The sequence below is a fragment of the Trachemys scripta genome, chromosome 21 (genome assembly GCF_013100865.1).
Source record: "Trachemys scripta elegans isolate TJP31775 chromosome 21, CAS_Tse_1.0, whole genome shotgun sequence".
NCBI classification, from domain to species: domain Eukaryota; kingdom Metazoa; phylum Chordata; order Testudines; family Emydidae; genus Trachemys; species Trachemys scripta.
This window is the reverse complement of record NC_048318.1, coordinates 501,811-520,738: the sequence shown is the minus strand read 5'-3', so window position 1 is coordinate 520,738 and position 18,928 is coordinate 501,811. Positions and strand designations below refer to the sequence as shown.

General features: G+C 44.3%; 1 protein-coding gene across 6 annotated transcripts in view; it reads left to right on the top strand.

Moving 5' to 3' along the window:
- Positions 1 to 15,971, top strand: part of PKNOX2 (PBX/knotted 1 homeobox 2) — a 645,653-nt gene extending 629,682 nt beyond the window's left edge. For all 6 annotated transcript variants that reach the window (XM_034754698.1, XM_034754693.1, XM_034754697.1 and 3 more), the window contains 2 exons: positions 3,156 to 3,334; positions 12,824 to 15,971. In XM_034754698.1, the coding sequence (XP_034610589.1) occupies positions 3,156 to 3,334; positions 12,824 to 13,050 (406 nt within the window). In that variant the 3' untranslated portion in view covers positions 13,051 to 15,971. The remainder of the gene's footprint in view (positions 1 to 3,155; positions 3,335 to 12,823) is intronic.
- The last annotated feature ends 2,957 nt before the right edge of the window (positions 15,972 to 18,928 follow it).

The window sequence follows — 18,928 nt, the reverse complement described above, 5'->3', positions numbered from 1 at the left end:
AGTTGCACTGCTGTGACACTGACACATTCTGAGATCAGGTTTTACCATCCAGTTTGTTCATCCACAGCAATTCCACCAGTTGTGCTGCTGTTAATCCAGCTTTGCACTAGTGTAAAAGCAGAACTGGACTCATACTCTTTATAAAACTAACTTAAACAGAAGCTGGTCCAATAAAAGATACTCCCTTACCAACCTTGTCTCTCTTCCGTGTCACTTACCTCATATCCATTTCTTGGGCCACATTTGCTGCTGGTGTAAGTTTGTGATGTCCATGAAGTTATATCAGGGATGAATTGAGTCTTGAGTGAAACTTTTAAATCCTGGAAAAGGCTTTTTGAAAGTGCCCATGTGACTTAGGAGCCTGAGGGCCAGATTTATAAAGGTACTTAGGGGTCTAATGATGCAGACATACTTAGTGGGATTTTCAAAGGCAACCAATCAATCAAAAGAAATCAATGGGAGCTTTTGATTTTCAAAACATGTACACACCTAACCCCAAACTCCCACTGGGCCCTGCTCTGTAGAAATGTAGAAATGGAACCAGACAGTATCTGTGCCCGTGAAGCCAGAGCCAGAAACTCTGCCTAGACCTGCCCATACTGAGGGGAGCTTGGAGCTGAGTTTGTAGCATTTTTGAAAATCCCACTAGGATTAGACACCTAAATACCTTTAAAAATCTGGCCCTTGGGCTATTGTGCCTAAATGTCGTAGTGGCAGGCAAACTAGAAAGATATAGACAAATCAATAGCTGTAGAATTATTTAGGACTATGGGATTGTTTATCCAGAGAGTATTGCACTGTTTGAAGAATTGAGTGTAGTATGTATGGCCTGAGGAGCAGGGTAATCGTATGGAGCATTGCCTGAGGAGTACTTTACTGTTTATCATAGAATCATAGAATATCAGGGTTGGAAGGGACCTCAGGAGGTCATCTAGTCCAACCCCCTGCTCAAAGCAGGACCAATCCCCAACTAAATCATCCCAGCCAGGGCTTTGTCAAGCTGGGCCTTAAAAACCTCTAAGGATGGAGATTCCACCACCTCCCTAGGTAACCCATTCCAGTGCTTCACCACCCACCTAGTGAAATAGTTTTTCCTAATATCCAACCTAGACCTCCCCCACTGCAACTTGAGACCATTGCTCCTTGTTCTGTCACCTGCCACCACTGAAAACAGCCGAACTTCATCCTCTTTGGAACCCCCTTTCAGGTAGTTGAAGGCTACTATCATTACGTGGGGTCATCATCAGCCAGGACTATGTTTTATTGTCAGGGCCGGCTCTGGCTTTTTTGCCACCCCAGGCAAAAAAGCCTCCGGCCGCCTCCCCCCCCCAGCGCGGCAGGGGAGGGCGGCCGGAGCCCCGGGGGGAGGGCGGCGAGCCCCGGCCGGGGCTCCGCTGTCCCCGGCAGCCAGAGCGCCGGGGGGAGGGCAGCGAGCCCGCCCGAGGCTCCGCTCTCCCCGGCGGCCAGAGCGCTGGGGGGAGGGCGGCGAGCCCCAGCCGTGGCCCCGCTCTCCACGGCGGCCGTAGCTGGAGCACCGCGCCGCCCACCTCCAGGTGCCACCCCAAGCACAAGCTTGGTGGGCTGGTGCCTGGAGCCGGCCCTGTTTATTGTTACTTCTGTCATTTCATTCTGCTGCTGTTTCATTAGCCGGACACAATAATGCCAGACTAAACTGAGCAGTAGAATGATTAAATATGGAATGATAACATTTACTTATAGTAATGATTAAGTCTACCAAGGGCCTGTACTGACTGATGCCTGGTAACATCATGTAAACTCTAGCCACAGTAGCTGGTATACATTTGCAATCACCCAGTGCCCCCTGCTGGTAAAAATATACATAATGCAACAATTAGTGTTTTATTTTTCTGCAGAGGATAATAGTCAGCACATTGCTAGTAGTTATAATGAAGTACTTACTTGTGAAATCGTTTAACATTTTGAAAAGCACCTAAGGGCTTGTCTACATAGGCAAATAGTTCAGAATAGCTATAATGAAGTAGCAAATGCCGAACAACTATTCTGCACTAAGTCCCATTGTGGACACTCTTATTCTGCATTGCCTTTGTCTGGTTTAGCTTTCACTACTTTGGAAGTGGACTAAGCAGAAAAAGGTACTCTTGGTGTGGGATGAGAGTGTCCACATGGGGAATTAATGCATAACAGCTATTGCACTTTAAAATCCCATCCTAGCTTACTTCATAGTAACTTCTCTATGTAGACAAGCCCTAAGCAGGTTAGGAGCCAAGTTTCCTTTTCAAAAGTGACTTGGGCACTTAGAGCCAGATTTTTAAAGGGATTTTGGTGCCTGATCAATGTGAGAGGTATTGATTATGACCAGGAGACAGAGGGCTTCTCTACATTGCTGCAGGGTGGACTACAGGGGTGTGAATTGCAGCGTGCACCAAAGTGTGTCTAACAGCTAATGAAAAGGTACCTAGTTCACATTAACATAGTGCTGTTTGAAAGAGGACTACGTTAACACAAAGTAACTTTTAGTTTGCACTAGAGTGTCCACACAGGGCAATGGGAGCACAACACTTCGGTGTGCTCTGCAATTCACACACCTTTAGTCTACACAATGGAGCAGTGGAGACATAGCCAGAGAGTGCACAGGCTACCTAATCAGGTGACCTGTCTTAGGGGTCTAACTCCCAGAGGGTTTGCAGCTGAGAATCCCAAGCAGTGGGTGATATCTGTCTCTGGACCATCAGCCAGGTGCACCAGGTGAGCCGCTTATGCACCTACAGCTCTCTGCTCTCCCCGCCCTTCTCCTGGGCATTTTACTCTTGGCTAATGTAGGGCACTTCCCACTCAGCTGGCCAGTGTCTGAAAATCTCTCTCTTCGGCACTTAACTATCCCCAGGCACGCCATATGGAGTTTGGGTGAAACTTAGCTGCCTAACTTAGGGCTAAACATTCCACTAGGCGGGGGCCACATTAGGCTGATCAATGCCTAAAATTTTTTAAAACTCTGGTCCTTAGGAAGCTAAGTCTCATTGAAAGTCAATGGAACTTAGTCTTCTAAATCACCCAGATGCGTTTGAAAATGTTACCGATAGTCAATAAGCGAAAGAAGCTAATTATTCTAAAACCTTGTAATAATTCTGAACCTTCAACAATGCAAGTAACTTCCTATTTTTCCCCGTGGGAAGGTTTATCAATGCCCGACGGCGCATTCTGCAGCCCATGCTTGACGCGAGCAATCCAGATCCAGCCCCCAAAGCCAAGAAGATCAAATCCCAGCACCGTCCTACTCAAAGATTCTGGCCCAACTCTATTGCAGCTGGAGTGCTGCAGCAACAAGGAGTCAATCCTACTACCAATCCTGACGGTAAGAATGGGGCAGGGACACGGCATGGGATTGGCTAGGGAAGGCTGTAGAGCACATCTGCCTTGGTTATTGTACTTAATGTCAGTAATTAAGAATGTTTGTCTGTGAACAAGCATGCGGTACAGTCACACTCTTTGCTTTCCGTTTCTATGGGGTAATGCCAGTTCTGGAGAGAAGTGCAGGGTTTTCTTTCTTGAATTTTATCCAGTTTCTCTCACTGTACTTCTGCATATACTGGAGGAGACTCCAGGTCACCACATACTAGTTAGTCATGCCCCTCCTGGCTGGAAAACTCTACTGGAGAACTATTGAAAATTAAAAATGTAATTATCCTCAGTTTACTGATTTGCCTATTGTTGTAGGCATTAGCTCTGAGACCACTTCCTTATTACAATTTTTTTGTAAAGTCTGCCTGACACCAGCATTAAGTTGCAACAAATATTAGCTATTATTTCTATTGAAGTAGCACCAAGAGTTCTCAGATTAGATTGGGCCCCATTGTGCTAGGCGCTAACAAAGATACCGTGAGAGATGCTCTCTGCTCCAAAGAGATTGCAATCTAAATAGACAAGAGTGGGAGGGGAAAGAGAATGGAAGCAGTTTGCCCAGGATTATACAAAGGGAGCCAGGAATAGCAGCCACAACTTCTTACTCCAAGTGTAGTACCCCATCCAATAGATCTAGTTGCCTCAGTACTCTGGCTCCCTTAAGTAGCAAACAGGTTACTAGTTTTTAAAATGCACCAGAGACAAATTTTAAGGTGATGAAATAGTGGTTTACGTTACATATTGGTCAGCATAAGTGAGGGTGAGCATAAGATGGATGAATTCACACAGGGTAGAGCTGGGATGCTGGGGATGTAACAGGAAAACAACCAACAGGATAGTGTATTATAAAGTAAGCTCTGAACTGGAAGTGTCAGCATTGAGGTTGCCGGTGCATATGTAATATGATAGTCTTTAATTACATGATCACATATTCTTTTTCCACATGACCCTGCCTCATTCAGTACAGAGAAAGGACCGTGCTCAGGGAATGAGCCAGCCATTCAGTATTTCCTTTCATTCTCACTATTCCATGTGTGGCCCCTGCCTTATCTAGTGCCTCCATCCAAACCCTGCACCAAATATTAAATTATTAATTTCCTGTTGGGCTTTTCTATGGTGCTCATCATTGTGATATCTGAAACTCCCAACCAATATTGAATGTATCTTCACAACTCCATTGAAGTTATGAGTGTATTATTTGCCCCATTTTACAGATGGGAAAACTGAGATGAAGTGATTTATCAAAGAGAGATTTCAGGACTACCTGACTTCCAGTCCCGTGTTCATTCCTTCCCACAATCTATTACTGCTAGCAGGACTGAGCATCCACAGCTCCCAGTGACTTTAGTTGCAGTTGTGAGCAGTCAGCACTTCTAGTCCCAGTCCCAGGTGTCTTCCTGTTGGACCCAGGTGGGTAAGGAACACACAGTTAGTGGCCATCTAGAGAAATGTGGATTAACATAACTTGCCCCGCATCACACAGGAACTCTGAAGCAGAGCTGGAGAAAGGATTCCAATCTTCTGACAGCTACAGCCTGAATCACAAAATCATCCATTCCTCTTCCTGTGGTCCCCCTTCTCATTCTCTACATGCCTTTCAACTTTAGAGAAAATAAGGTAGGGGTCCTACAGAACTGCCTCATTCCCTACACAGCCCAGATGCAATATCTGAGCACCATCCATCCTATGCGCTGAATAAGGTAGAGTCCCGTGATCATGTAATTAAAGACTGTATCATAATATAGGCACCAGGGATGGAATGCAATCTTAACTCTGGTATTTCTTAACTTACAAGTGCTTGACTTTGCAGTTTTAATTATGTTATTTGGACACTTTTTCCAGGGTAATTTCCTATGTTTTTTAAAAAGAGGAAAATAATTCTGTTGTGTGCATCTGTAAGTACCCTCATTATGCATCAGCAACATCTGAACCCGCATCTCCAGCACAGGCTTTCACAACTTGAGCTACGTTAGCTGGTATCAGGAGCAGGGCCAGCTCCAGGCACCAGCGTAGCAAGCAGGTGTCTGGGGTGGCCAATGAAGAGGGGGATGGCACGTCTGGCTGTTCGGCGGCAATTCGACAGCGGGGCCGTCACTCCCTCTTGGAGCAAAGAACCTGTCACCGAATTACCACTGTAGAATGAAGCGGTGGTACAGCTGCCGCCGATCATGATCGCGGCTTTTTTTTTTTTGTCTTTCTGCTTAGGGCAGCAAAAACACTAGAGCCAGCCCTGATCAGGAGAAGGTTGCTGGTCTCTGTGAACCAGCCACCAGAGGCAGACTGAAACTGTGTGACGAATAACCCCATTTTTAGATATCAGTGCCAAGGACAATGATATGGAAGGTTCTAATAAGGGAGACTCAAATCCCATTCACTTAGTGGGCATTGTGGCTAAGTGAATGGGATTTAAGTCTCCCTTATTAGAACTATTTTTTTAAAAGGGTAAATGGGATGACTCAGGTAATTGCAGGTCCCTAATGTTCCAAGACTTATAAAAAATCAATATTAAAATTAAAATGGCACATAGTAAATGGATTCAAAGCTGGCTAGCTGATAGGTCTGAAATGTAATTAGTAAACAGGCAATCATGATCAAGCAGGAGTATTTCCAATGGAGTTCCACGGGGGATTGTCAATGGCCTGGAAGAAACAATAAAATCATCACTGATAAAGTTTGCAGATGACCAAAAATTTGGTGGGGGAGTTAAATAAAGAAGAGGACAGTTCATTGATACAGTCATCTGGATCGCTTGCACAAGCAAATATGCATTTTAATACAGCTAAATATAAATAGATATACATCTCATAACGAAGAATATAGGCCATACTTACAGACAGGGGAGCTCTATCCTGGGAAGCAATGACTCTGAACAAGATTTGGAGGTGAACATGAGCTCCTCATGTGATACTGTGGCCAAAAGGGCTAATGCGATCCTGGGATGCATAAACGGGAATCTCGAGCAGTAGAGAGTTTATTTTACCTCTGTATCTGGCACTGGTGTGACTGCTGCTGGAATATTGTGTCCAGTTTTGCTGTCCACAGTTCAAGGAGGCTGTTGATAAATTGGAGAGGTTTCAGAGAAGAACTGCAAGAATGATTAAAGGATCAAGTCACTTAATCTATTTACCTTAACAAAGAGAAGGTTAAAGGATGACATGATCACAGTCTGTAAGGACCTACATGAGGGACACATATTTAATAATGGGTGCTTCAGTCTAGCAGAAAAAGGCACAACATGATCCAATGACTGGAATTTGAAACTAAACAAATTTAGCCTGTAAATAAGGTGTAAATTTTTTAACAGTGAGAGTAATGAACCGTTGGAGCAATTTAAGATGGGTTGTGGCATGACTGACCATTTTAAAATCCACATTCGGCTTTTTCATAAGAAAGGGCCAACTTGGCTTCGGTGCCTCACTGGAGAAGAGGGTTCCCAACTGCGAATGTGGTTGAACTAGACCATTTCTTGTTTAAAACAAGAAGTTTGTATCCGCCAATTCTTAAACTCATGAATGAATGGAACATAAATCTGGCTCTCACTAGGTTCATGACATTCCCTTTGAGTCTTCATGTACTGCTGCAGAGTGCTTTCCTAATGACTGTTACATCAGCCAGGAATACTTAAAAAATAATCTTGCAATATCTTCAGCATTGGCCAAGTCATGAAGTTGACAGTCCTAGATTAGAGTCAGAGAGACACTGAGAATTCATATAGGGACATAAGCTGCATAAAATCGTTGACTTTTCAACTGAATAAAAACAAGAAAATGTACCTTTTAAAATTTCTTGTCACTATTAGACTAAAATCTGTTTCTGGGCTGCTGTAGGCAGCGCTGCCTCTAAACTTCACTTATATGACATATATACAGATTGCATTACCCCTGCTCTCGGAAGCTGCTGCTATAAATAATTCAAGCAGATGTTGTTGTGACAGGATCCCCGAGGTGCAGCCTGGGACCATGGGACTGTTCTCCAGCCTGGGCTGTCTCTCACAATGCTTTGCTAGTGACAAGCAGCAAACACCTCCAGGTGCTGATATCACTCAGTACAATCACATGTGGAGCCCCACACCCAGCTCTATTGCATGACTGCTCCCAGAGCCACTCATAAATCACACAGAGAAAGGCACCAGCCAAATTCCCCCAGCTCCTAGCCTTGCACCTCAGGAATATACCATCTTACATTGCTCAAGACGAGCAGTGCAAATTATTAATTGGTTCACCACTTCATCAATGGAAAGTGGATATATGCCAGCCTTTGTAAATCTGAGCAGGTTTACCAAACGCTCCAAGAAAACTCACTGGTAAAGATCAACATTTAAACAAATTTATTAACTACAAAAGATAGATTTTGAGTGATTTATAAGTGATAGGCAAAAAGTCAGTTAGTTACCAAAATAAAACAAAATATAAGCATGCAGTCTAAACTCTGAACCCTATTAGTCTGTGCAACATCTAGATTAAGCACTGGATATTGCAGTTCATAGTACACGGGTTTCACCCTTGAGACCTGGGCCAGTCTCCTCTGTTGGAGTCTTCAGTCTTCTGAGTGTCCTTGTTGCTTGCAGCATAGGTAGGGGAAGGAGAAAGGCCAAGCATGGAGCCCCTGTGTTCTGTCCCATGTGCTTGGAGAACACAAGTCCAGGCATGTCTGGTGGGCATTGCTGAGTCCCCAGACAAGCAAGGTTGAGCAATTCCCCTGGTGTGGCCTCATGCAGGTGTGATCATTGAATTGTAGCTCCTCTACTGGACAATGGCTGGTGATGTCTGTTCAGCACCCACCTGGGTGTTGGTTACCTCCCTTGTCATTGTCTCTGGAGAGCTAGTATCTGGGCGCCTCCAAAACCCACAGCATATTTTAGTGATAACAATACAACACCATTCTCATAACTTCATATGCATTAATGTTATATATATTTAGATAGAACAGTGACTTTCAGCAGATCATAACCTTTCCCCTGATACCTCACATGGCCTGCTTTATCTGCAATATCACAATTATATATAAATGAGGAATATGGGGGTTCCAGGATGCTCCCCCAACATATAGAATGTCCCAGTTGTGCTAACTGCTTTTCTTGAATAGTTTCTTATCCTGCACTTTCCCAATATTATACGTTTTAAAGTTCTGAAAACAGATTAAACAATGAATAATTCAAACAGCCAGAGATTTTGCAACCTGATTTGCAAGACTTTTCTGTGTGTGTGTTAATGAGATTTTTTGGGGGTGGGGTTGTTACATTACTCATTACTTAGCTTAAGTGAAGAGCAGCAAACACTGAGGTCAGCTGCCAATGTATTAAAAGTCATAACTCTCCAGATGAGAAGGAGCATTTGGGAAAAGGGGAGGATTAGATGCAGAGACATTTACAAAATAGGGAGAAAAATACGCACAAGTGCAATAATGTGAAATGAAAGTGAGAAACAGAGAGAAGATGAAGGAAAAGCAGAGAGGCGTAACAGCTCTTGGAGCTCTCATGATTTTATTGTGAGTCTCACAGTATTAGGTGTTTTTCTTAAAGCCGCAGCTCATGGAGGCATGTGCTTAGATGAGAATCTCAGCATTCTCCCCCCACCTTTTATTTTTAAGTTAATCGTGGTTGTGGAGAAAAGCTTGAAAACATGAAAGCTTGAAAAACTCCTGATTTTTAAACCACTCTCATGGATTTTTGAGGGGCCTTACAAATGAGTTTTGAAGGCTTAGAGGTGGAAGTACTGGAAAGGTTAGCCTCCCTTTTCCCAAAACCCAGGGATGCTGCCATACTTCCTTTGCCTTCTGGACCCTTTTTTGCAAACCTGCCCTGGTCTAGGCCCCAGTTATCTCAGAGACTACTCCCCTGATGTCCCACCATGACAACTGTGCTCAGAAGGTACATTTTGGCTAGCAGAACGAACGGTGATGCTCACAGGAGCATCTTAAGTCTGAAATCCAGCCCCTCTGGCTGTAGGTCCCCACTTTTAGAGCAGCCTGTAGGTTCATCATTTTCTGTTTAGGCTCCCCACTGACTGCAGGCTGCATTGCAGTCATACAGTCATACAAGCTAGAAGTGGAAAGGACATGTTAGGTCATCCAGTGCACATCTCAAGGATGGGATGCAAGACAGAGTTGTTCCTTACAGGGTATTTCCCTGTATTCCATCCAGCCTGATTTTAAATGTCCCAAGCAATGGGGCCTGGTCCATTTGTGTTCAGAGACTGTTCCATACCGAATCCATCTCACTGACAAGGATTGCCTGATGTTGAACCTAAATTTTCCCTGTCTTAATTTCATCCAGTTTATCCTAGTTAAATCTCTTGTATATCACTAAGTAAGTTCTCTGCCTCCTTAGTGTTAATATCTTGTAGATATTTCCAGTCTGTTAGCCTGTCTCTTATAAATTGCAGCTTATTCGTGCTATTCCTGCAAGTCATTCTCTAGACCCTTAATGTCCATCCATCTGTACAGTGGGTTTCCCCTTCTCTCTTAGGAACTTGGAAGCAGATCAGAGTTTTGACCCTGGGCTGGGCTTCAGGGAACCAGTTCCAGAATTGTCTGCATTCAAGTGGAGCAAATGGCAAGATCAGGGGGAGGGATAGCTCAGTGGTTTGAACACAGGCCTGCTAAACCCAGGGTTGTGAGTTCAATCCTTGAGGGGGCCACTTAGGGATCTGGGGCAAAATCAGTACTTGGTCCTGCTAGTGAAGGTAGGGGGCTGGACTCAATGACCTTTCAAGGTCCCTTCCAGTTCTAGGAGATAGGATATCTCCATTATTTCTTTCTTCTATTTCTATTCAGGCCTCCATTTTCGGCACAACTATTTTACTATTGCAACTCACTGGCAGTAGCCTGTCTTGTTCTCTGTGTTTCTGGTTCGTTTCCCCTGCTGTATTGGATGCATTTTTCCAAGATGAGTCTGTTTTAATTAGTTTAAGCTCATGTCTCCATCTTTTTTTTTATCACTTTTTGATTCTTTTATCCTCACAGGTGTTTGCAACTCCTCCCAATATCGTACCGGGTGTAAATGTACTTAGTGCCCTGTTCTGCTCTAGTAACACAGATTGCGATTTGTGCATCCCTAGTCTTAGAGATGTTTGGTCAGTGTTTTCCCGGTGGTTTTGGGGATGATATTGGGCCAGATCCTTAGCTGGTGTCAATTGGTGCAGGTCTGTTGACTTCGGTGGAGCTCTACTGATTTACACCAGCTGAGGCTCTGGCTCATTTCGGTTGGTGGTAACCCAAGGTAAAGTGTGTTCCAGATATTGACGTGGTGGGCAGTTAGAAATACATATAATAATAACAACTGTACAGTGTTGCTTAAAAGAGCAACATTAGCAAAGTGTAAAGAAGAAGCAGGTTGGTGACGGGAGTGCATAGCTTTTCTGGGAATAGACTCTGAAATGCCTCACATACTCAAGCAACCATACACATGTCCCTGAGTGCTTGTGTTCAGCTAGCACTCCACAGCATCATAGTCAGTGGGAGCTATGGTACCAGCACCCCATAAAACCTTGACTTGTCTTTTTTTTAAGAAGTTAATGGAGATATCCCATCTCCTAGAACTGGAAAGGACCTTGAAAGGTCATTGAGTCCAGCCCCCTGCCTTCACTAGCAGGACCAAGTACTGATTTTGCCCCAGATCCCTAAGTGGCCCCCTCAAGGATTGAACTCACAATCCTGGGTTTAGCAGGCCAATGCTCAAACCACTGAGCTATCCCTCCCACCCAATTGTCTCTTGGGCTGGAGGTGCCCAATGCTGTCATCAACCTAAGCATTCAAAAATCACAAATCAGGCCCCCCAGAATCATGAGATTGGCTAAAAATCAGGACATTTGAAACCAACAAACAAACAAACAAAAAGGGTCTTTTTAGTTGCCTCCTGGTTCCTGAGCCTTTTGAGTGCTCTTGGGTCACATTGTCGGGTTTTTCTCCACAACCGTGAAGGCTAGAATCTTTTTATTTGAATGAAAACTTTGATTCTCACATATTGATATGACTCCAGCAGAAGGGGCTTCACGCATGACATCAAATCTTGAAAGACTCATGCTAAATTTGTGAGATTTGGCAGCACTGTCAGATGCCAGGTGCACACAAACCTGTTAAGACTCTTGATTTAGCCAGAAGGCTCCTGTTTACAGCTGCCTTCTGAGGTGCTCCTTTGGAGGACCTTAAATCTCCTTGAGAACTGCAGAGATGCTCTCGGCTTCATCTCCATGGAAAGAGTGGCTCTAGGGGGCATCTCCATGGTAAGACTTGGAGGTATGGCTAGAGTGACACTAGAGTCATTTCTCCCTGGCCAGAGGCATCTTTGAGCTGGAACCAGGGATTGGCAGCAAGAGCAGCATGTCCCAATCAGGCAATGAGCAGCGAGTTAGACATTTGGCAGCCTAGCCAGAGCACCTCCCAGCTGATGGCAGGAAGCAGCCTGATCCCCCTCCCAGACCAGGGAAGTAGCAGCCACCATCAAGGGCTAGAAACCCAATCACAGCCCTCCTGTCCAGTCCTTGGACAAGGAGCAGCAAGGGCCAGAGCCTCAAGAAACAGTTAGAGTCACCTGTCCACCAGACGTTCCTATGTTCCCAAAGTTCCTTCCAGGCTTCAGTTTTACCAGGCTCATGTTCTGGTCATTAGGACATTTTATATCATGTATGTAAATAAGGTGATGCATAGTAATAAAATATGCAAATTAACCCAGTAAGCATAAAACCTCCAGAATTGTGAAACTTCAGCTTCAACATGTATGCATACAAGTTTGAACACTGTGACCTCTGTGCCTCAGTTTTCCCATCTGTACAGTATGGATAATAGTAATAATAATACTCACCTTTTTAAAGCTCTGTTAGGGTACCTCCGGGTTCGGTGGTAAGCAATTGATCTTCTGGGATCGATTTATCGCGTCATGTCTAGACGCGATAAATCGATCCCGGAAGTGCTCGCCGTCGACACCGGTACTCCTGCTCCGCGAGAGGCGTACGTGGAGTCGACGGGGAAGCCTGCCTGCCGCGTGTGGACCCGCGGTAAGTACCTTGTAGTTCGAACTAAGATACTTCGACTTCAGCTACGTTATTCACGTAGCTGAAGTTGCGTATCTTAGTTCGAACTGGGGGGTTAGTGTGGACCAGCCCTTAGATTCTCAGATAAAACTTCCATGCATTGATAGTTTTATTGTCCACGCTTAATATGTCAGATTCAAACTTATTACTGAAAATTCAGATGCTGTGTTGTTTTACCTGAAAAACTGATGTGTAATTCTGTGATTCTGACTGAAAATGCATTAGGTTAAAGAGAAGGTTTGATTGTCGCATCTCATCTTGAATGGGAGGTACGGCAAATGCCAACCAATGTGGAGCTCTCCACAGCAAGTCAGCAGGCGGGGTAAAGCAACGTGATGTCAGATGGCATTGTTGCCTCAGCAAAGTAAACTTGCAAATGTAATTCTTTATATCAGGTGTCGTTTTTATTTTAGGCTCCTTAATTATGGACAATCTGCAGTCCCTGTCTTCCGATAATGCTACCATTGCTATGCAGCAGGCCATGATGGCAGCTCATGATGATTCACTTGATGGAACAGAAGATGAGGAGGAGGATGAAATGGAGGAAGAAGAAGAAGAAGAACTGGAGGAAGATAACGATGAGCTCCAGACAACGAATGTCAATGACCTTGGCTTGGAGCACAGTGACTCACTGGAGTAGCAAAGAATTGAAGGTTCCCTGATTTACGGTAGAGCAGATGCCTCCTGGAAAGATGTTTGCCTACCTAAATCAGCAGCCTGAGGAATTGTAGAGGAACCCTGATCTTTGACATACAAGCCCCCCACATCGCTTTAAAAATTATGTATGACAAAATCAAGTAATGATACCCTTACAAAGTGTCCTGCTTGCCTGCAATACACTGCAGCTGTGGACCGGAGTGCACATTTAAGAGACCAGTAGAATGTGCAGGGTAATTATTTAAGTGAAGGACACATGTTTACAAGGCACATATTGTGGCCAGTTTTTTTTTTTTTTGTGTTGTTGTTGTTGTTTTTGATAAGAACAAAAGTGTTTTTAGGGCAAGCTGTTTTCTGTATGACTGAGTCTTTGATGGATGTTATCATGCAATGCCTTTTTTTGACATGCAGGTGAGAGGCAGGTCTGTTTTCATTTTCACTGCTTTTATGAAAGATTTATAGATACAAAAGGATTGATGCTTTTTTTAAGTAAAAGATTGTAATGATTATAAATATCTAAATGTAGGGAAATCAGAGTTTGCCAATTGTCAGAATTTAAAACTGAACATTGAAAGACTTTAGTGCTGGATCCATTTAGATTCCTGATTAGTGCTGATTAAATGAATGTCAACTCTTCAGACTACCATCTCTTCCTATACAGAGTGACAAACCCCAGGAAGTACAGAGGGGACACACACATATTGATGTAAATCGGTCTGGTGATGGGGCACCAGACTGTGAGCTGAGCAGCCTTTGTCAAACTTAGAAAACTTTTAATTTAATGGTCTGCTTGTGATACAGTTAGTGAAATTTCTATAGGTGCAATGTCACATGACCAAGAATGTCCTCAAGTGATGCCATCTAGGTACCATTCAATGTTTAGAAGATCACAAATATTCAGAAACCGATCAAGAAATAATTGGGCATTCTTATGTTTTAATGAAATATAAACACAAAATGCTAAATTTGCCTTGTTCATCTGAAACGTAGTCAGATTTCAGAATGCTGAAAGCAGTCTCAGATTCTGCTCTGCTACAATGCAAGCCATCTCTATTTGATCTCCTGGTTTTAAGACTTCGTGGATTTCTGAACTGGGAAAAGTGTTTTTGAGCTAGCTGAAGATGCTATCCAGATGGTGAAATATAAAAATGCCCCTTGCATTACTTCCACCTCTCATCTGGAATCCCCACCAACTACCCCTCTCATGTAAAGCATTCTGCCGAGAGATTGATGAAAAGCCGTCTTGAAATAAGATGCTCATTTAGGCGACGTCTACTCTGAAGGAGTGTTAGCTCTGCTCAAGTTAGTGTGCCAAAAATAGCAGTGTAGCTGTGGTAGCAGGGGTAGTGACTCAGTCTAGGCACCTGAGTACGCACCCACCCAAACCCGCTTGGCACACACTCAGGTGGCGAGCACAAGCTGCCACCTGTGCTGCCCCAGTTACACTGCTATTTGAGCGGAGCTAACAAGTATCTGTCTAGCCACACTGGGAAGTACACTCCCTGCTGCAGTGTCGACATAGCCTTAGGCATGTTTAGTAGCAGTAGGATGGGATCAGAGCCATAAAAGTTTTCTTCACTGAATGAGGAAGAAGACATTTCATGAAGCACTGGCAAAACTAATCACAGACGAGACTTTCCTGAGATCAGAAACATTTGCTGACCTGACTAACATATATACATATGTAGTAAACAAATAAGAATCAGATTATGGATATAATCACAGAAATGGCAACAAAGGCCCTCTTGTATTCACACGGTAGGAAGGAAATAAACTCCCCTTGATAGAAAGAGATTTCACCCCAAAACATCACTTGCATTCAATCTCCTCCTCTCTCCACACACTGAATGGTAGAACTGAATATGGTTGTGTTGTCCATAAAATTTCATTGAATGAACTTTCAGTCCATTTGTAGGAGAACAATTTCAGTGACAAGCCTTGGAATCATAGAATATCAGGGTTGGAAGGGACCTCAGGAGGACATCTAGTCCAACCCCCTGCTCAAAGCAGGACCAAGCCCCAGATAGATTTTTGCCCTAGATCTCTAAGTAGCCCCCTCAAGGATTGAGCTCACAACCCTGGGTTTAGCAGGCCAATGCTCAAACCACAGAGCTATCCCTCACCCCTTGGCTGGCATTGTTGTGCAGGCTGATAATGACCTTTAGCAAAACAACTGGGGCCCTCCAAATTCCACCTTTGAGGAGCAGTCAGTAACTGAGACTGAGGAAGGGCTTCCTGAAATGAATGTATTCCTCCCTACAATGAGCTGTTAGTGAACGGTTTAATAGAAATTTGAGAAAGAAACAACTTTATTTATATTCAGTGGTATAGAGCAATATGTTTTGCTTCCTTTCCATGCCATAATTAGATCACATTTCCCCTCTGAAAATCCAGTGGAATTAGGGCAGCCAGAAAAGAAGAATTCCATTCCACAATCAATTGACATATAAGAACACAAGCAAACTGAGATTTGCACACCTGAGAGGAACCGCTCAAGAGCCAGTAGCCTGATGGTTAGGATACTCAGCGGTGGGGTAGAAGATGCAGATTCCAGGCCCTGCTCTAATTCAAAGCAGGGATTGGACCTGTGTCTCCACATCCTAGGGAAATGCCCTTTCCAACAGGCAAAAGAGCCAGGTCTTATCTACTAACTTCAAAGTTAGGACAACATAGCTATGGTGTTCATGGGTTTGAAAAGTTCACACCCCAGAGGTATGCTGATCTAACTCCTGGGATAGGTGCGGCTAGGTCGATGAAAGAGTTCTTTCATTGTCCTAGCTACTGCCACTCAGAGAGGTGGGTTGCTTACAGCGATGGAATGCACCTTACATCAGTGTAGAACAGGGGTCGGCAACCTCTGGCACGCGGCTTGCCAGCGTAAGCACCCTGGCGGGCCGGGCCAGTTTGTTTACCTGCCGTGTCAGCAGGTTCGGCCAATCGCAGTCCCCACTGGCCGTGGTTCACCGTCCCAGGCCAATGGGGGCTGCGGGAAGCGGCGCAGGCCGAGATTTGTGCTGGCCGCAGCTTCCCGCCACCCCCATTGGCCTGGGATAGCGAACCGCAGCCAGTGGAGGCCGCAGTTGGCCGAACCTGCCGACGTAGCAGGTAAACAAACTGGCCCGGCCCGCCAGGGTGCTTACCCTGGCTAGAGGTTGCCGACCCGTGGTGTAGGAAGTGTCACTGTCGGTGTTATAGCCGTACTGCCGTAGCACCTGTAGTGTAGACATGGCTGCAGTCTCTCTCACCTGTTGGAGCTGTGCCACTTTGTAGAAACAATTAAATGTTAATTGGACCAGAGAGAGACTGTCTCTGTTGCCTGGCTTTCTCTCTCTCTCTTCCCAGAAATCCCATGCTGGACCGGAGAAACCATCCCGTTGAGAATGATGCATTTCGATGAAAAATTTTGGTTTTGAAAATTCTGCCTTTTCAAATGAAAAAAATGGTTTGGCAGAAAATTTCCAACCAGCTGACAGCTAGATGGAAGCTTTTCTTTTCCGGTTCATATTCTTACTTAAATATGCACAGACCCAACATCAGTCCAGCACTAAGGATTGTGTACACAACTTATTCTTGATGGAACTACTTAACACACACTGAGTTTTGAGACAGTTTCAGTGAGTTTAATGTTTTATGACAGAGCTTGATCCCATTTTTAATTATTATTTTTCTGTAACAATGATTTTTCCTGGCCCCCGAACTACAGTTTCTCGTTTGTTCCTTCTTTTGCCTCTTGAACAGTTGAGAGGTTTGATTATCTACAATAAGGGTTGAATCCATGATAATTCCTTGGGAATTTATTGGGCTGGCAATGGGCATAAGGGCCTGTTTTCAGTACTGATATGGCGTGAATGTAATATGTAATTTCATAGAAATTTCATTGTAATCTAGTATTAATTCATGTCCATTTATTATAAAGTGCTATCAGATGAGATTTTGCAGCTGTATCTTATTGTGAGTTTATTTATATGTTCTTGATTAAGGAGTAGGAATAAAGGATAAGAGAAATCTAGGTCAAATGAAGGGGACCCAGTGTTCCCCAAGACATGAGTTCTCTGAACGTGATTCCCCTTGGCAGGCTTCAACATTGAAAATTGCCGTAATTCTCAAAGTTTAAGATGTCTGAAATTTTAGCCATTCATCATAGCTACCACCATAACTACCTGGTGAGAATGACTTCAAGACAAGAGCTCTCTGTCTCAGAGAAGGCACCAATTCACTGCTCAAGGAAGCTGAAAATATTCTCAAAATCCAGACGTGCGGTGTGTGGCTGGACAACAGGAACAGATATGCAGGTCTGAAGAGTCATTTCAGTCTATCCAAGAGAGAGTTACAGATCACTTTGCTCGTACTGGGCATTCCATACCTCGGACTGTGAGTCCAATATGCTCACAGCTGGTTAACAAAGTAAATGGATTTTTAAATAAAGTAAAGTAAAATAAAATAAAAAATGCTGGGATTGCTTAGTACATCACCTCGGGGTAATTCATTGCTCTTTTTCCTGCTTTTACTGTTTTCTTCTTGTCTTTCTACTTGAGGCTTCCATGAGTACAGAATGCATTAGCAGCTCCATTGCTCTTCCAACACATGTAGGCACTTCCTTTCAGAGAAGAGGTTGTTGGCAGCAGAATATCCCCTTGTAACTCCAGTCCTCCCTGCAATTCAGAAGGATCCATCCTTCTGCAGTAACAGGGCATAGCAGCCCCTCAAGGGACTTGAGAGTAGGAAGGTTTCACTTGAATTATAGAGCAGAGCTTTTCCAGGCAAAGGTTAAGATGTTCTGTCCCTCTTGCCACTGGGTTTCTTCCCTGTGAGTCAGATCTGGGACTCATGCAAGTCTTCCCCTACCTGGGGCAGGGATGAGAATCTCTACCAATGGGGTGTGTGCTGGGGCCTGGGTCACAGCAGCTGCACTGAGACCAGCCATTGTGTGATACAGATCTTTCCTACCCAAACTGATGGTTCTGTTGGGCTGAAACCAGATCTCCTCCCACCAAACTCCACAATATTAGAGGAAACTGCAGGAGAAGCAGCTCTGCAGCATCCATGGAATTCCATGCCAAAGCCAGTTTTCCAGTGGCAAGTCTAGTTCCTCTTAGTACCTTTGTCCTCCTGCTGCAGGGGCTTGGGAGAAAACCTCACAGCCTTAAAGCCTTTTAGCATTGCAGTCAGGAGTGAATGAAAGAGGTCCTCAGGGTTCCCCTTACCTAGTGAAAGTTCCATGAGGGTGAGAAGCCATAAGGAAAACCTGCTCTTCTTCCTCTCACTACCAGAGGGACCCTCCAGCCAGACCTTCTAGAAAACTTCCTTTCTCTCCCATTCTACCCTTCCCCTGAGTGTGCAGACAGCTGTGACCATATTATGTGCATGTCAAACACACTGAACATTCTGGACAAACAAAGTCTCGCCAGTTTGCCACAGAGGAAGGACTTCCAGTACCTGACTGATGAAGATCTTGACAGGACATCTCATACCAATGTGCTGGGACTCAGAGACTGGAAGACTGCTGACCTTCAAGGATTTAAGTCAGAGGTACCCTGTTTTAATTAGGACAGGCAATGAAGTTATCATAAATTGCATCAGCAAACAGGCAAGGACCCAGAGCAAGAATCTGGTGAAGAAAAGAGTGAATCTGATGTTCTGGGGAGAATCCAATCTGGGAAGTATCAGTTGCAAGCAACAAAGGTGGAGAAAGACCTGGGTTATTGGTCTATCACAGGATGACTATGATCTGCCAATGTGATGCAGTCATGAAAAAGGCTAATGCAATCCTAGGATGCATTCAGCAAGGTATTTTCAGGAGAGATAGGGAAGAGATATTAGTTATGCAAGGTACTGGTGAGACCTCATCAGGAATACTGTGT